The sequence below is a fragment of the Marmota flaviventris genome, chromosome 11, assembly GCF_047511675.1.
Source record: "Marmota flaviventris isolate mMarFla1 chromosome 11, mMarFla1.hap1, whole genome shotgun sequence".
In the NCBI taxonomy this organism is placed as follows: Eukaryota; Metazoa; Chordata; class Mammalia; order Rodentia; family Sciuridae; genus Marmota; species Marmota flaviventris.
The window spans coordinates 97,732,838-97,750,780 of NC_092508.1; the positions used below are offsets into that span (position 1 = coordinate 97,732,838).

The 17,943-nt window shown below is 45.5% G+C and overlaps 1 protein-coding gene across 2 annotated transcripts in view; it reads right to left on the minus strand.

The window, feature by feature from the left end:
- Positions 1–600: 600 nt before the first annotated feature.
- Positions 601–17,943, minus strand: part of Gypc (glycophorin C (Gerbich blood group)) — a 33,398-nt gene continuing 16,055 nt past the window's right edge. Inside the window, exons 1-3 of one of the 2 annotated variants that reach the window (XM_071619267.1) lie at positions 8,498–8,528; positions 2,936–2,986; positions 601–1,308 (exon numbers count right to left, since the gene is read on the minus strand). In XM_071619267.1, the coding sequence (XP_071475368.1) occupies positions 1,112–1,308; positions 2,936–2,986; positions 8,498–8,513 (264 nt within the window). In that variant the 5' untranslated portion in view covers positions 8,514–8,528 and the 3' untranslated portion in view covers positions 601–1,111. Of the gene's footprint in view, positions 1,309–2,935; positions 2,987–8,497; positions 8,529–17,943 lie in introns of those variants that run through there. The other variant, XM_071619266.1, reaches the window with a different exon arrangement.

Sequence of the window (17,943 nt, forward strand, 5' to 3'; positions counted from 1 at the left end):
GCAATAAGGAATTTTCATTAATAAACATATGCACGCTATCCACTATAATAGTGATAATGGAACACAGTGAATGCCGAGTACTCGACACATCTGTCGCTGCCCTCAATGCCGTGAATCGGGTCACAGAGGTGCATTATTAACAATATTTCCACTTGAAGTGGACCAAGGTCTCAAAAGCAGTAAAGGGGAGCTGGGACTTCAACTCAGGGAGTGGACCTCTGCAGTCTATATTCCAACCACTGAGTGCCATCTTCAGTGTGATTATGGGGAGGATGGGCTTCACTCACAACTGTTGGAACAGGTCTATATTGCCTCCATACTGTGCATCAGAATATCTACACTTCAGCCAGTGCCCTGACCACTTGTAACAATCTATCTCCAGAGGGATATTTAGCCCTTACGTTTGTTTCATGCAGTTGGTGCTGGTGTGGGAGAAAGATGCAGATCACTCTTCCTCCCACCTCTCTTGCCAGGCTGGATAGTCCCAGCCCCATGCACACGGTCTCTGTCAGAGAACACAAAATCACATCAGGAAAAAGCAAGCACTGGGTGTTTTTCATTCCCCAGACAATTTCAGTAGTGCTGTTTGACTCTGAATGCTTGATTACATTTCAAATTTATTTCCAATTGTTTTGAGCTGGATCAATGGGAGACAAAGGTGCCTTTTAGCTCTGGCACCTGCTGTTCCCCCCAACCCAAATGTCAAGGACTGACATTTGATGCCATTATCTCCAGTCAGTGTATTGATGTCTCACTTCTTTGGGTCCCCAGCTCCCAGGCCCATCTACCACACTCACACCCTGAAGGACTTCCACATTGATAAGATGACATCCTGAATTTCCCAGGGAGACCTGTGTGTCCAGATTTGCTCTCTTCCTGCCACAGCAAAAGCTGGCCTACTAGGGTGGCTGCTATGTCCCTGCGTCCCTGGGAGAGGTCTCTCTCAGCCTGCATCCTCCCCCTTTCCTCCCTGGGGAGCCACCACATGTTCATAGGTATGAATCCTGGGAAGAGCCAGGTGCCCTGTGGAACAGTGATGGTGGTAAGTGGTAGATGCATTTGTTCTCCTGAAGTTGGAGGAGACATTCAGGGAGATGAGGTCTGATGTCCTTCAGATAAAGTACTCTTTCCTGCTGTTGTCATTGGCATCTTGGAGGGCGGGGTCGCTCTGCAGGGCTGCATCTGCGCTCTCAGCAAACTCTGTGCCCTTGGCCTCATTGGTGTGGTATGTGCCCTTATGCCGGTACAGGTAGCGAAGCATGACGAGGAGGAGGCAGACCAGGACTAAGGCCACAGCAGTGATCACAGCTGCAGGAGGGAGGAAATGCAGGGGTCAATGTGGAGCAGGTGCTCTAGGACCTGGAACAGAAGGTTAGGACCCACAGGGGTTGTGCCAGCAGGACAAATATGTTGCTCAACTAGCCACAACCCTGGGCTGGTGACTTCCATCCTGTGCTTCTTCCTGCCTGGAATAAGTCTTTCAGAATCCCCTCTCCCTTCTCCCCACCCTTGGGGTCCCCTTTACTGTGTTCCTTAGCTAGAGAAGTATCCCAGAATTGATTCCCGCTGGGACATGCTCATTGTCTACTGAGGAGACAGGTCTATAAGAGAATTATTACAAAACAAGCCATTTGCATAGTGCAAGTATGTGGGTTCGCTTAAGTAGAGGGGTTCGTGTGATGCAGAATTTTTATCTCTTTAGACAATCCCAACTGAGGTGTTTCCTGGAGAATGGGACTTTCTGTGCTACAGTCAGGAAAATCCTGGAAATCTGGAAAGAGTTGGCTGCTCTCTGCACACTTGACAGGGAGAAAAACAATACAAGGGCTATTAACTGTGCCTAGGGATAGAGAGGTGGTGGGAGGTGTGCTTTAGAAAGCTGCCTCTCACCCCAGCCCATGCCATTAACTCTTGGGAGTAAGGACATGCTGAATCTGGCAAGAGGAACTGGATTTGGCCATGTAGATGATGCCATGCCATAGTCAATGCCCAGGATTCGTGGGACTTGGGGATGCAGGGAAATAAGGCATGAGGTAGGTCAAGAGGGGTCAAATCACTCTGGGTCTGGGGAGTGATGGGGTGAGGGGTTAAGAGGTGAATCTGAGAAACGGCTGAATGGCAGCACTCTCCTGGGGGGTATTTCAAATTGGGCATTTGATTGGAAGCTACAGAAAAGCCTTTATCTTAGAATGCAGGTTTATCTGGAAGGTCTTGGTGGAAGGGCTGTTGCGGGCTATGAGGCAGCTAAAACTTCCCAAGTCCCATCTTTATGGAAGAATTTCCAAAACTTCCTACTGTCTTCAGGGGGACACTTGTGTCTATTCTTAATAATGTTGTCTAGGGAAAAGAAGGGCTCAGGACACAATAAATGGGAGAATTGTATGTTAAGTAAAATTGAACAGGTGTCTTTGATGGCTTCCTCCTGCTTCTTTTTCTTTTAATCGTAGAGGTTTCCTGAGCTATTAATAAGTGTGAGCAGCGTGAGTCTTAAGGAAGAGAACAGAACACGTGTCACCTTCCAAATCTGGTTGTTCCTGAAATGCAGTTTGGGGTGACAGGTGTGACCAGTGAGGAGCCAGCTGCCCAGGGTTCAACCCGAGGTGAGGTAAGGGTCAGACCCAGAATCAGGGAGATGGGGTGAGGTAGAGTCAGCCCCTATCAGTCCACAAGCCCCAACCCTGTTCTGCCCAAGCTGCTTCCTCTTTAGCCCAAGTCTCTCTGGGTCAATAGCCTGGACAGGAGGTTCATCTTGACATGTGTGCCCAGCACACCCCCCCCCCCACCTTGCCTAGTGCACCAGGCACCATGCTAGGCATTTCTTATACACACTGAAGGAGGAAAAGCACTGACCATCCCTCCCACTTCTCAAATCCTCAGTCCAGTTCTCCCCTGGATCTTTCCTGGTTTCCAAAAGGGTCCCTGGCAAGTTACTAACCTGCAATGATGGCAATGTCCATTGTGGCATAGGCCGTCCCTGGATCAAGCTCTGTGGACAAAGATAAGAACTGAGGTGAGAGAGGAAGAAGGCTCTTTGTACACAGCAGCACCTCAGCCCCAGGCTGTACCCTCTGCACCGCTGTGAGCAGCTCTGTGAATGGACCTGGAATGGCATGCTGGGTGCACAGACCTCTGTCCAGGGTGTAGAGACCTAGACCCAGGCTCGGCTTGTTCATTGATCAGGCTGGAAAACACTTGCAAATCATCAGGTCACACAGGATGGTCCAAGCCCCCTGCTGTATCTCAGCACCAAGGCGAGCACCTGTACCTGGTAGAAGCTCAGTTGCCATCTGTGGTGTGTATATGGTGTGCAAGACTGTGTTGAACACTGGCCATTGGTGGTGCGTCCATACAGACCAGGTGTGGGCTTAGCTGCCATCATCTACTCTCTCCTGTGTTCTTCACGCAATCCTGTTAACTCCATGGTGTTAATCAGCACACTTTACATGTAGAACACTGAGGCTCAGAGATGTGATGAGCCTGTGGTCATGCAGATCACCCAGTGACTGTCCCTGAGTTCACTGTTCCTCTTGTCTTTGAGGTCTACTTTCTCTTTCTTTCTTTAACAAGCCTCTCACTGAGACCTCTCCCTAGGTTTCTGCATCAACTCTCCTGGGGGAAGGGCTGCCCTGTGGCACTAAGTTACTGACTGTTTTTCTGTAGTTCACTGATCTAGTCAGAGGGTGAGGATCCCAGGGAGAGAGGGAACTTCGCAGTACCTCAAGATACTGCATAGAATGCTTCCTCTCCTCTGGGAGATGAGTGAGAAGAAGGATTTATTAGACCACAGAAATACCAGTGTTAACACGGAAATCCCATGTTCCCATTACAACAGCTATGCATATTAAAACAGGGAAGGATGCTTTCTAATAGCCATTTCCACTCAGATAATCACTTCAATTATAGAGCTATGAGGTCATTCTCCCCAGGGCAAGTGCCAGATGCTTCTTTCTGATAAGAAACTGACTGGTGGTGTCAGGGGGGACAGTGGGTGAGGAAGAAACTGTTTCCGTAGCTGAAGGCCCAGAGCAAGAGGAAGGAGAGCCAGGCTAAGGGGTCTGGTGCCAGCACAGAGCTCAGAAGTGGGGAGGACAATAAAACCATGTATCAAGGTGATAAAGAGACACAGTGGACACCCACTGGAGGCTGGGCAGACTAGACCAGGCAGGGAGGATAGCTCAGTTTTCAAGACTTAAGAAGTAGCAAGTTCACCGTGATGCTAGATTCTGGGATCCAACTGGGACAAGTACAGCCTGAGATTCAGTATCTAGCTCATAGTAGGTACTCAATAAATATTCACTGAGGGTATAAATAAAGGGATGTCCACATGAGTGAATGGGGGTGCAGAGGCTGGCATCCTAGACCTTTATTAATCACCCAGCACCTCACTGGCAGTAAGAAAGAACAGCACCTTGCTTATGGTACATGCATAGATCATCCGTATGAATGTTTATGGAAGCTCAAATACCCAGAATTGTCCTGAGGAATTTTCCAGGTGAAGACCAGCCTTCTTATTTCACTCAGTATAATGCTGCCAGGGTTAGAAGGGACTTTTTATTCTTTTTAAAGAGAAATTAGCAACTGCTTACCATGTGCCGGCATTTAACACATTTTAACTCTGTCCCACAACAGTCCCATTTGGTAGGAGTTATTATCATTCCCATTTTACGGATTAGGAAACTGAGTCCCAGAAAGGGGTTATGTTTTCTCTGGATCATTTGTCATTACCATGAGAATCAGGAGGCAGTCAGTCCGCCCCCAGGCAGTGTGAAGTCAGGGTGTAACCCTGCAGGGCACTGCCCAGGGCAGAGACTTGGCAAGCTGGTTTCCAGAGGAGGCATTTGACCTAATTCAAGTGGGGTTCATTTTGTGGCTTGTGTTTAAGACCTGTACCTAAATTTATCTGCTTAGATACCAGTGCACTTTCAGCACTCCTATCCCATGATTCTCAGTTGTGAGAGGGCCAATTTTTTTTTTTTTTTTTGTAAAGACCCAAAACGTTCTGCATTTTTCATCCATGGCTCTCCTTAAGATTGCAACATTTCTACCAGACAGTAAGCTCCACAAGTCCAGACACCGTGTCCTGCCCAGAGTTCTATGTCCAACATCAGGCTGGGTGATTGGCACTGAATGACAATTGGTAAATATTTGAAAGTGTGATTCCTCACTTTACACATTGTTGGTGGAACTGCAAATTAGTACAACTGCTATGGAAATCAATATGGTAATTCCTTAAAAGAGTAGGAATGGAAATACTATATGATCTGGATATACCATTCCTCACTATTAATGCAAAATAATTAGAATCAGCATACTATAGTGATATGTGCATACCCCTAGTTACAGCAGCACACCAGCCTAGGTGCCCTTAATAGATGAATAGATAAAGAAAAAGATATATATATATATATATATATATATATATATATATATATATACACACACACACACACACACACACACACACACACACAATGGGAATTACTCAGCCATAATTAAGAATGAAATTATGTCCTTTGCTGCTAAATGGATGGAACTGGAGAATATTAAGCTACGTGAAATAAGCCAGACTCAGAAAGTTAAGGGTTGCATGTTTCCTTTCATATGTGGAAACTAGAGAAAAAAAATGAATAAAAAGGGGATCTCATGAAAATGAAGAGGAGAGGAAATGGCTCAGCAGAGTAGAGGAAGTGGATCAGAAGAAGGTGGGGGGGAGGGAAAGCTGGTACTGGGGAATGAAGTCTACCAAATTATGTTCTATGCATGTACAACTATGTCACTGTGAACCACATTTATGTGTATAACTACAATGCACCAATTAAGAAACAAAGCTGAATTCCTTCCAAGGAACCAGAATCAACTAAACTGCACCCTTTACTCTCCACATCTTTGTGAAGCTGAGGATGGTCATTTTTCTCCCCCATGGAATCTGCCATTGGCTGCAGCCAAACCCCTGCTGACGCCACACATCCTCAACAGGGTTACCTGCACCTGGTCTGGTTAAAGGTGCCTTTCCTGGGAGGCAGCAGGGCACACACATGCAATGCAGGAGGTGCTCTCTGCTTTAGTTGGCAGCTATCGAGGTACAGGACTCAGTCGCAGCTGGATCCATGGGGGCCAGTGGTGTTTCTCAGATGTTGATGGAGAGTGGGGTCTGACACTGGCGCTGGGAAGGAAAGTCATGCTCATCTGATACTACCATGAACCTCCCTTCTCTTCTGCTTTCAGATGATGCGACATTGGTGTTTGAGTCTGTTTTCATTCCTATAACTGAATATGATAGTTTGTGTAATTTATGAAAAATAAGAGACTTATTTAGCTCAGGGTTCTAGAGGCTGGAAAGTCCAACAGCATGGTGCTGGCACATGGTGAAGGCCTTCTTGCTGATCATAACATGGCAGAGGACACCACAGGGTGAGACCGAGCAAGGGTTCTAGAGAAGGCTCAGTTTTATAACAATTCCAGTCCCTCAGTGATCCACCAATCAGTTAATCAATGAATGGATCACTTTACTAATGAGGACAGGCCTTTATGACCTATTCGCCTTCCAAATGTTCCACCTCCAAATACCATTAACTGGTCTGACCCTGTCGGCTCTGGGGATTAACTTTCCAACACATGGAATTTGGGGAACAAACATTTAAATATGGCATCTAGGAAACAACTCTCTTGCAAAGGGTTGTTTCTGTATTACCACCAGAGGGAAGAGGTACGGTGGTGAGAGAGGGACCCGGATGGAAGGGCTATGGGTGGTGGAGTGACGGGTGATGGAAGAATTCCTCCACGCAAGACACTTCGCCGGGGAGAGTTCCACTTTATTACAAAAGGCTGTGGGCTTATATAGATCTAAGGAGAGATGGCAGGGCTTAGGTAAATGACGGGTCACTCGTTTATTGGTAAGCTCCTCCAGATGTCAGTTCCGGAGCCCACGAAATTAGTTCTTATTGGGGCTAAGGTTTCCTGCCAGCGAGATTTGAAATTGGCACCGGTGGGGGTTTTTGGCGCCAGCAGGAAAGGGAGAGGAAGGAAGAGAAGCTCCTTAGGTGCCATGTTGGGGTTTTTTGTGGGGTGTAGCTGCCATTATACCTTTTCCCAACAGGTGGGGCTTCTGGGTGGAGGAGGATGGTCTTCTTCAATAAGGATCCAACTACTGTGATGACTGGTCACCATGTCAGAGGCTGGGCTCCAAGCAGCCTTATTTTAAACACCATGCCCAATCTATCTTAGTTGAGTTACAGGATATAAGTAGAAGGAAGAATGCTTCGGCCAGAAAATAAAAATGGAATCACCCTTTCCTTAGTCCAGGATGGTGATACCAAGGGAAATCAGCAAGAAACCTTATAAAAGTGCTAACTGAGCAAAATGAAGTCAGCACTCTTCACATGGGGGTCCTCCTCTAGGGAGGGGGGTAACCTGTCAACTTTGGATTGGGTGGATTTTGTGATTTATTAAGGAGGTAGTAAATATCCTCTCTTTTGGCAGGAGAGTGAAGGAAAGGGGAAACATTGTCCACCCCATCTGTGACAAACACACCCTGACTAGGATTTCTAGGAAAATCAAATTTAAAACAGGAAGAGAGGGAGGAGATTCCAGCCAGGCATCCTCCTCTGGCTCAGGGGAGGATCCCCAGTGAATGGGAAGCTGCCTGGGGCTTAGTCAACATCCTGCTGCTTGGGATGGGGGATGGGGTGGTAGATATCAACCTGCAACTGAAGGAGCTCAGATTCTTCTCTTTGAAGGAAGAGAAAAATCTACCCTTAAAATGGTTGACAGTTGATTTATGTCTTCAAACACTCACTCCTCTTCCCTCTACGTTCTCCTTGAACTTGCTTCAGCACCTCTCCAAGAGGACAGAACCTTAACATGAGCTGTTTTGTTACTGGTTTGGGTCTTTTTGTCTCCATGCATGTGAAGTAGGATAGAAGAAATAAAGGTAGGTAGAAAGGGAACAAAAGGAAAGGAAAAAAAAAAGAGACTATAGTTGTAAATGTAAAACCCTCATGATCTCCTCTTTTATCCTCCAGGTCTGACCTCCTCAAATTTCTGAGAAATCTACAGATCTTAGAATTAGTGAAAATTCACTCCTCTATAAAAATTGCCTTACTTTGATTAAAGCTTAAGTGCACTGTTATCCTACACAATGCAATTTCATGTAAGATGAAACAAAGGGAGATGTATTTTAAGAAACCTGCAATATAGGCTAACTATATTAGGTATCTTCAACTTTGACTTTCTAATAAAGCTCTTCCTCTTTGCTAAAACCTGACACCTCATTAAATTCTTCTCTGCAACATGTCAAGAGCCTGGAAGGTCTGAGCAGAGGTGTCCTCTGCCTCTGTAGAGATGTCCTGGATCCCCTCACGGTGATAGATGGAGGTGATGGGAGTCATCCACCCCTCCAGGACATGGACTCTCATCTGGAGAACTGTGGACTAGGTCTGACCTCCGATCTTCAGGATAAAGAAATGCCCAACCCTCTGGGTAGGCATGCATGTCATACCTTGCACAGATCTCATGTTCAATACATGTGAGTCCTCAAGGGAGAGAAAACACACCACATTTATCTTGCAAAGATCAACAGGAGATTGAGCAAATGGTAGCACTCAGTGAAAATTGGTGCAAAGGCCCTGAGAAGGAATAAAATGCTCTTATGAGTCAGTCTCCTTGAATGGCACCTTATCCTACTTCTCTCATCAAGAAGTAGGATTTTTTGCCTATGGGGTCAGTAACATCTCGGGTAGGTTATCTCACTTTCTGAAGTCCCCTCTTCTCATCCATGAAACAGTTAGCAAAACCCTGGCCTAAAAAGGTTATTGTGGGGCTGAGGAGCTAAGGCACTGGGCCTCAAATTTGAGCACATTAGAATCATCTGGAGGACTTATTAGGTTCCAGATGGCTGCCCCTCGCCCCACCAAGATTCTGAGTAATCTGTAAGTCTGGGGTAGGCCTGAGAACCTGCATTTCTAACATATTCCCCAGTGCTGTGGATATTGCTTGTCTGAATGCCTTACGTTGAGAGCTACTGAGCTCATATCTATGAAAATATACTGACCCCCTGACACAGTTCAAAGGCACAGTTTATTACATTCCACCCCTTTGTGAGATGGTGATATCTGCCTTCAGGAAACACAACTGGGGGGCTGATACCTTCTTACCCATGCAAACAAAGAGTCACAGTCACAGCCACCTCAGCCACAGCACTGAGCTAGTTTCTCCCTTTTTTCCCAGGACCAGCTAATATAGTTGGAGACCTGAGAAGTAAATACTCTGAGAATCGGTCACCTCTGCCTGTTTCCCTACCTGCAGCCAGGATGGGTGATGGACGTGGGGAGATGGGACTCTTGTCTCAGGCTCTGGTAGATGCACACAGTTTTCTAAACAATGGCTCATGAGACCGAAGTTGAAGAACAGGCTTGTTCTTTGGCAATGAAGCAGATTCTTGAGACCAATGGAAGTAAAAATTACTACTGCTGATTAATTTAAGGATAGATGGGCTCTGATGACACAGTGGGGAAATGTTTCACGGAAGCACAGGTGGCTGGAGTGAAGGGAGCCCTGGGAATACTGTTTGCATTCAGAAACCTTCTTGAGGAGAAGGAAGATATACAGAAAGGCACAGGTTCCTCCCACAGCCTCCACCTGTCACGCAGGAGCTGGTGGCCTAGCCTGTACACCTGGGAGGTTAGCACAATTGCCAGGCACAGAGCAGACAAGCAGCAAGTGGTGGCTCAGCTTGTACCTGGCACCTGGACCATCTTGGAAAGTGATTTGGGCCTTTCTAGTATCTGTCACTTCACCCATGAAATATGGTGGCACTGTGGTGTAGGTGTGTTGAGTTGGTATGTGGTAAGTACCTAGTATGGGGCCTGACATAGGTTGGGCTATTTGGATATTTGTTATTATCACTGCCAATTAGGTTGGTATGACCTTGGTTAAAGGGAGGTTCTCAAAATTGGGCATTTTCAATGTTCTGGTACCCTGTGTGCCAAATGTATCATCCTGAGAATCGAAAAATCCACTTCTAGTAATCTTAGAGAAATAATCTGGAACAGAAACAAAAACCCACGCTCAGAAAAGTGTTTTGCAATGTGGCTTAAAATGGGAAACAGAACAATCTAAATGTCCTACATTCGGGAATTGGTTATGTAAAATATGATACACTTCCCCGTTAGAATATGATGATGCAGTCACTGAAATGAAATGTGAATTCTTAGTGACAGGAAGAAAAACTTGTGATATGATGTTAAGTGAAAGGAATCGGGCCCTGTGAGCAACAATGATGCTAAATATTCCCCCCAAAATCTCAGACAAAGGAATAAAAGGAAACACACTTAAAATGTTAGGTGGTGGCTTTTGGTTGGTGGACAGGGGTCATGAGCAGTTTTGTTTTCTTCTGACATGTAATTTTCTGTACTTTCTAAGCCATCGATGACACCATGTGCTACTTTTATAGTCAAGAAGTGGGAATGGATCTTCTGAACTTGCTATTGTCTTACAGAATCTTGCAGATCTCAGACTAGGTCTGTGAAAGTAACTTTCCCCTGCTAGGTCCTACCCGACACACTCCATGCCCCCACTTCAATCCTTCATCTCACTACTGGTAATGCCAACCCCATGCAGGGTGGCAGGAAAATGTGGCTGGTTTCAAATGGGGGATACGTCATGGATGTGTGTCCTGATGGCACAAGGAGTTCATATCTGAGAGCAGTGACTGGGTCAAGGAGAAGGAGAGGGTGTGTGTGCTGTTTAGAAGGAAGGCATTGAGAGAGGAAGGACGATGCCTTCTCTGCCAGGAAAGAGAAGCAGCCATCTTGAGTGGGCAATAGTGTCCTTGTGGGCAGAGTGAGACAAGGGCAGAGCTGAGTGGTAACGAGGAGTGGCCAGTGGGGCATGTGTGTCCAGGAATCACAGCTGGTTTTGTGAAGGCTGGGGTCCTCCTGCTCTGCTCTGTTCCCTTCAGCTCTTCTTCCTCCACATCACACAGCCCTGGGCTGGGCCCTCTGGTTGCTCAAGGGGTAAAGTCACTGGATCAAGGGAGGGCAGAGGTAGCCTGAGAAGCTGTTTTCCATCCGTGTCCCTCCACCTTCTTGTTGGGTGATCAACCATGCCCAGCTGGATGGCTACATGCTGCTGAGGCCAAGTTCAAGTTCCACTGCCAGACCTTTCAAAATCTCTGGGTTCTCCCAGTCCTTATTTCAGGTATAATTCTCAAAATTTGCCTTTTGTCTTTGTTTCTCATGTGTGTGGACTGTTGGGTGGAAGGAAACCCCTTGAGAGGCAGAGGCTCTGACTCCTGCCACAGAGACTTTTGAGTTTCTGCAAATTCATGCTTATCCTCTGAATTCAGATCAAGGTCACTTCCTCTGAGAAGTCTTCCCTGATTTCTGCACCAGGACTGTGTGCTCTTTCCGGTACTGCCACATGGTGCTGCAGCAAGCTTTATTGGAAAGGACCTTGTCGTAAATATTTTGGCCTTTGCAGGCCACAAAATCTCTGCTGTCTATTCTTCTTGGGCTGTTTGTTTGGAAATCTTTAAATATGTAAAAAACATTGTTAGGTAGTTGACTGTACAAAAACAGATCTCAGGTTGTGTTAGGCCTACAGGCTGAAGTTTGCCAACTGACTTGTTCATATCACCATTAAAATGCTTTGCAGTTGTCGGTCTCTGAGCTACAGAGAAAAAGAACTGGATTTCATGCCTTCACATCTGACATATGCCAGGTGGAATGAATAAGTGATGTTGTATAAAATATCCTCTGACATATCCCAACTGATTTTGCTATCATTATTTTATTCCTATACACTTGCTTCTCACATGCTGAATAAATAACCTAAGATTCTCTAAGTCACTAAACAGTCACTCCACAGATGTAAGTTAAGCTTCCAGTGACATTAATGGCTGTCATTTATCTATTAAGTTCCTTGTGTGCAGCAGGCCTTTGTAGATTCCTAGGGAATCAGAGGTGAGACTGGAATCCTCTGCACATGTGCACATGAGCCTGTGTGAGCTCAGACATGTGGTTCAAGTTCAGATCACCAGGCCCCTGTGCCAGCCAGAGCCACACTGACCTGCCCTCTGAGGTCCCTTCTCTCCAGCTGGATCATGCACACTAATCTTTGCCACTTCTCTGGAGGGCTTAATTCACTTAAAAAAAATCATATAATTGCATTTTCAGCATAATTAGGTACCTAATTACATGACTAAATATCCTTGATCAGGCTGCATGTGTAAATAATGATGATTTAGTTAGCCACGCTTTGTTATTGGGTTTCCAAGGAAGCTCATCAGTCTGCACATAGGACTAGAAAAGTGATTTTCTCCTTCCTTCACAGAGTTTGACAGGCAGGAGTAGCAGAGCCCATGTCCGGAGTGGGGGTGGCGGGGAGTGGAAGGGACTTCTGCTGTCTACAATCTCACCTCTAGGATGAGAGGTTTGGTGTCCATATTATATTCCAAGGGCAGTGGGGCTTTACTAGAAGGAATGCTTAGAAAGGGGATGCCAAAGTATACCAGAGACAGCAAATCCACCATGTGTGGATCAGAAGGGTGTACATGCAATGTGAAGAATCCTGGGATAAAAGGAAGGCTGGGAACAAGAATCAGGAAGTCGTTTGTGCTCCTTCCCTAAAATGCATCTTTTTCTCCTGCTCCACAGAATTTCTCAGAGCTACAGGAAAGGCCACTGTTTATGTGGGGATAAAAACCTAAGGCTGAGGCTGGTGGTCAGGCTCACATGAGACGATGCTGATGAAAGCCATCTGGGAATGTACACACAGGATGTGTCAGCTATTATCATTCATGTCACTGAAATTGGTTAAGGCCTGACACAACTCTGACATAAAATCCTTAAATAACAAAGTGCTTAAGCTGCGTTCAAGAAAAGCCTCCGAATCCACTCAAGGATGGTTTGGATCCAGCTCTTCAAGGACAGACATACTCTGAAGAAATAATCCAGTCAATGACCGTCAGACGCTAAAAGGTCAACCCTGCAGAACATAGTAACTCCCTTGAAAAGAAACTTGCCACCTACACGTGCACAAAGAACTGTGTTCCTCACCCTTTCTCACCATCCAATCAATGAGAGCTTCTTCTCCCTTCTCCCTTCTTAAAAATGCCCTCCTTACTAACTGCTTGGGGAGGATTTAGCTACTGACCTTCTGCTACTGGAGGGCAAAAAAAGTGTATTCTTTTTGCAAAAACCTGGTGCCACAGTATTGTCTCACGTCAGGCTGTAAGCCCTCGATTAATAACAATATCATTGAGATTTGCCGTTTATGCTGAACTGGTGTTTGAAAAGGGTGCTGGGAAGGCAGGATGCATTTGGGTCTAAATATTAGGAGGATACTCCCAAGGGTAGTGGTGAAGACAAGGACAGACACACATCAAAAGATGCTCCTTCCAAAAAGCTTAGAAGTGTTTCTCAGGACTATCCTGATGGGAGTGTGGGTTTTAGTGACAGATAGATTTAGCAGGAGTCCTGGCTCCCTCCTTGTCCCATCTGCGCACACCCCTCTTTGACTCTCAGCTCTCACCTCTGTAGAGAGTACTTTGGTAGCAACATACACAAAGCATCTGAATGACTCCCAGGGGGACGGTGCCCAATGTATGAAAGCTCTTATTATTATTCTCTTATATTTAAAATGGTTGCTTCATGTGCACACGTAATCATGTGGACATGCAATCACGTGCACACTCACAGAAGCCAAGACTTGGGCTATGTGAGGGTGAGGGGTGGCAGGAGACTCAGGGGGCCAGTCTCTGTAAGTGGGGATGACAGAACATGCTTTTTTATCTTCTTCAACACTTGGATTTCCTGAGTCCTTCCACTGTGTTGTTAGCCCTCCTTTGTCCTCGAAACCCTGTCTTCTGGGTATCAGGGCATGGAGGGGACTTCAGGAAGTCACTAATTCATTTCCCCATTTTGCATCTGTGACAGAGCCAGGAAGTTGCCTGCCCCCACTTGGAGAGCCTGTGCTGTCTTTTTTCTGTGCCTGGGAAGGAAAAGCTATTTCTTTCTACTATTCCTGCCCTATCACCCCTTTCCCCCATTCTCCCACTGTTTTTCTAGCTACTTCATTATATATTTCAATCCATCACCCTGGCAAGCTCCTGCTCCATCTTATCAGCACCCCCTCCCTGTCCATGCCTTGCAATTTATATTTGCCCAACATTAATCTTTTAAAAGCAAAGAAGCCATAAACATATACATAATTCTGCCTCTTGTCAGCTGAAATTCCATGACACAAATCAACTGCCATCTAAATTAAATGTTTCTTTCATAGAGAGTGATAAATGCCCTAGAGACTCATCAAAGAAAAGCCAACAAACTTAGACCTTGTTTCACTTTGGGAATTTGTAGGTGGCATGACTGAAGTCCAACAACCAGTTAATGTCTCAGGACCAGTAGAAATTGGACAATCGCACAGTCCTCTTGTTTCAAGGTTGCCAGTGCGGCAGGATGCTTTCTTCATCACTTCTCACCAGGGGTCTTAGCATTTTAAAAGCAAGGCTTGAAACTTATCATCTAATCTTTTGGGAAGAAGGATAATCATAGCAGGATCTACTCTTCTGTCACTAAGGTGTGCTGATTTATTTAATAAAGGCAAGCCAAATAACAGAATGAAAACAGTTACCCAAAAAGCCCTCAGGCAGCCATAGGATTAGATCTATTTGAACAATCAGGATTAGGGGCTCCCTGATAGGCCAGATGGTCTAAAATAGTACAGATTTCAAATGCTTGTATCCTTTCTAAGTATTCATGATTTCATACTAAAATAAATGAAATTTTTATTTCAAATAACAACTTTTGAAATTTTTTTGGAAATAAAAAAGCAGAAGAAAAAGGAAAGAATATGAATGGCTAAACCCAACACATATGATGAGCTTATTTCACTTCCTTTCTTTTCCTTGTCTTATTACTTCTTCCACTATCACTACCGTGCTAGATATCATTAATGAATTTTATTGTTTAGCTGAGTGGGGTGAGTAATGGGCAATGAAAGGTCTTGATGACCACATTCAGGAAGCTGGGTCTTCTTGAATAGTGGGTGAACAGAAACTGCAGGTGTTAGATTATAGAAGAAGAGATTCTCCAGAAATGTTAAAGTAGGACAAGGATGAGGAAAAGGAATGGCCTTAGTTTAGAAGAGCACTTGAAAGTTACTGAGGAGAGTTCAGGATGACACCATGAAGGGCCAAGAGGGATGAGAGGAGAAGACAGTTATGGAGGGTTAGGGTTTGAGGTTGGGACTGCAGGAAGGTAAATCTGACAAGAGGCCGGGGATCTGAGAATTTGAGGTTTGGGCAGGACTGGGATTAGAAGTCAATAAGGCAGTAAGGTTATAAATCATATCCAGCTACTGAATGAATCATTTTGCAACCATATCATTTCAAATATTAAAAATAAAGATGTACCTCAGAGTTTTAAATTTACTTAAAAATAGGTTTCTAGAGTTGGGAGTATAGCTCAGGGGTGGAGTTCCTGCCTAACTTGTGTGAGGCCCTGGGTTCCATTCCAGGAAAAAAAAAATAGGTTTCTAACCATTAGGAGTGGCATTGACAAGACTGATGGAAAGGATGTGTGAGAAGGGAATCTGAAAAGCTGCTCAAAAGATGTGTTTTAAAAACTTGGAATGCTTCCTCCACCTGTAAATCTTTGCAGTTGGCAACTTGGCCTGGGGTTGCTATTGGGTGGGCTCCCTCACAGGAGGAGTCTCTTGTTCCTGATTCTCAACTATGGCTGCATATGGAATCCCCTAGAGTCCTTTCAAAAACACCCTCTTTGGGCTGAGGATGTAGCTCCATGTTAAAGCACATGCTTAGCATGTGCAAAGCCTGGGTTCTATCCCCAGCACCACCAAAACTAAAAGAAAAAGAACACCCATATATAGGTCATTCTACTAGGGTTGCTGAATAACTGTAGGACACCAGTTCAGATAAATAATAAAAAATGGTTTAGGATAATTACACCTCAAATACTTCATGCCAGCTCCACAGATAGTCCAGTCCTTTTAAATCACCAGATATGCTCAGAGTTTCACAATCATAGATGCTTAGAAGCTAAACTGAACTTCTGAAGGTGCAGCTGTCAAACAGGGTATGTATTTAGGGATAGGAGTGAGGAACCTCTTGGCAGTGCTTCCAGAATGAATAGAAAGCTTTTGGCATCAGAAAATCTGACTTCCAAGAGGAACACACCAAATTGGGTAAGAATTCCACACCTGGGTCTCAGTGTCTTAGCTGTAAAATGGGAACAGGTGCACCTATTTTTAGTAGGCTCAAACTGCATACATGATCCCCTGATCCTATGGGAAGTACTGACTCTGGGTTCAATGTTGGGGCCCCAGGGACCCTCTGATGCCATTCTTCATCAGCCCTCATGGCCACACCTGTATTCTCATGTGTTCCCAATCAGACCCTTTGGTCTGCGGTGCTCAGACCACAGATCTGCTTTGGTGTATAATAAAGCAAAGAAGTTTCCTGGGTTTCACTGCTCTTATTTCCAAGTTGTAGGGCCCTGGGGATGGGTTCCAGAAAGCAGCTGGTGAGCGGCTGGTTCAGGTTTACTTTATCAGCTCCAGCTGCCCAGTGCAGGGGCCCCAGGTCCCCTTGCAGCTGCCTGATAAGAAGCTCAGCTACATGGGAACCTTATCAGAGGCGGGCCTGGGTTGGAGGTGGGGGGGAAGCCATTCCCATCAGCTCAAATAAGAGGGAGAAAGGCAAAAGGCTCTCGGAGGAATTATGAAGTCCATACACACTCACACATATCAAGGAAGTTGCCATGAGGTCAAGCTCTGTGTCCTGCTGGTGCAGCTGGGAGGCAGTGTCTTGACTCCCACTCAAAGACAGGGTCCCTAAGACCCTGCTTAGGACAAGGCATCACATGTCCACACAGCATGGGGTCTGAAGCACTGTAGAGACCTCTTGGATTTAAACTGCAGGTGGTACCATTTAGATATCCACACTGTGTATGTGTGTGCATGTGCATGCAAGCAGGAGTGTGTGTGCAGTAGGGAGGGACAGGAAGTGCTTACTGCAAAGTCATCTGTCCCCTTAAAACCATGGTGCCTAAAGCAAAAGTGTGATCACAAAGAGAAGGGTGACACTGTGTGCTTGCCAGTGTGCCTGTGCGGTACAGACGCTGTAGAAAACACTTGAATTTCCCTTCCTGGCTCTGCCATCTGCTACTGCTGTGGCCTTTAGACAGTTACTTTACACCTGGCCAAGCCCCCTGTATTCAGGGACAGCCAGGAGACCAAGTTGTATCAGGACCTGTGTTAGCTTTCTATCAGTACAATATATAAATATATAAACACCCAATATATAAAAATAATCAGCTTATAAAGAGCAAAGATTTATTTTTGCCTGCAGTTTGGGAGGTTTTGGTTCATGATCATACGGGCCTTTGCGGGGGGTCACACAAGATCCAAATTATAGCAGGATTTGAGAATCATATACTAAAAAGTATATAATATCACTCCCCTCCTCCCCAGCATATGGACAGGCCACCACTGCATGGAGCAAGGTCACTTTTCCATCACCTCTGCCCTCCATTATCCCAGGCTGTAGAGGAGATAAGAAATATGAGTGCACTTTGGTACCCACGAGAGACATATGCTTAAGTGGCCAGACTGCCAAGGCCATCAGGCAGAAGAGAAGCTCATGAGTCAGAAGCCTGTAATTTTAATATCAACTGTCTATTTATCCTGGGTTCACATAATTGGAAGAGGGAGGCACGTAGGATAAGCCCATGGGTTTGCATTTAAGGGGTTTTGCTCATTATCTTCCCATCATCAGAGTAAGCAAGATGGCCCTGGTGGATGAATATTATCTCCCAACACCCATTCTGGTCTTAGGATCCTGACCGCTAATGGGACTCGTTTCCTGGATGACTACATGAATTTGTACCTCTGACATGGCTGGTGAAAGTCCTGAGAAGGTGAGAT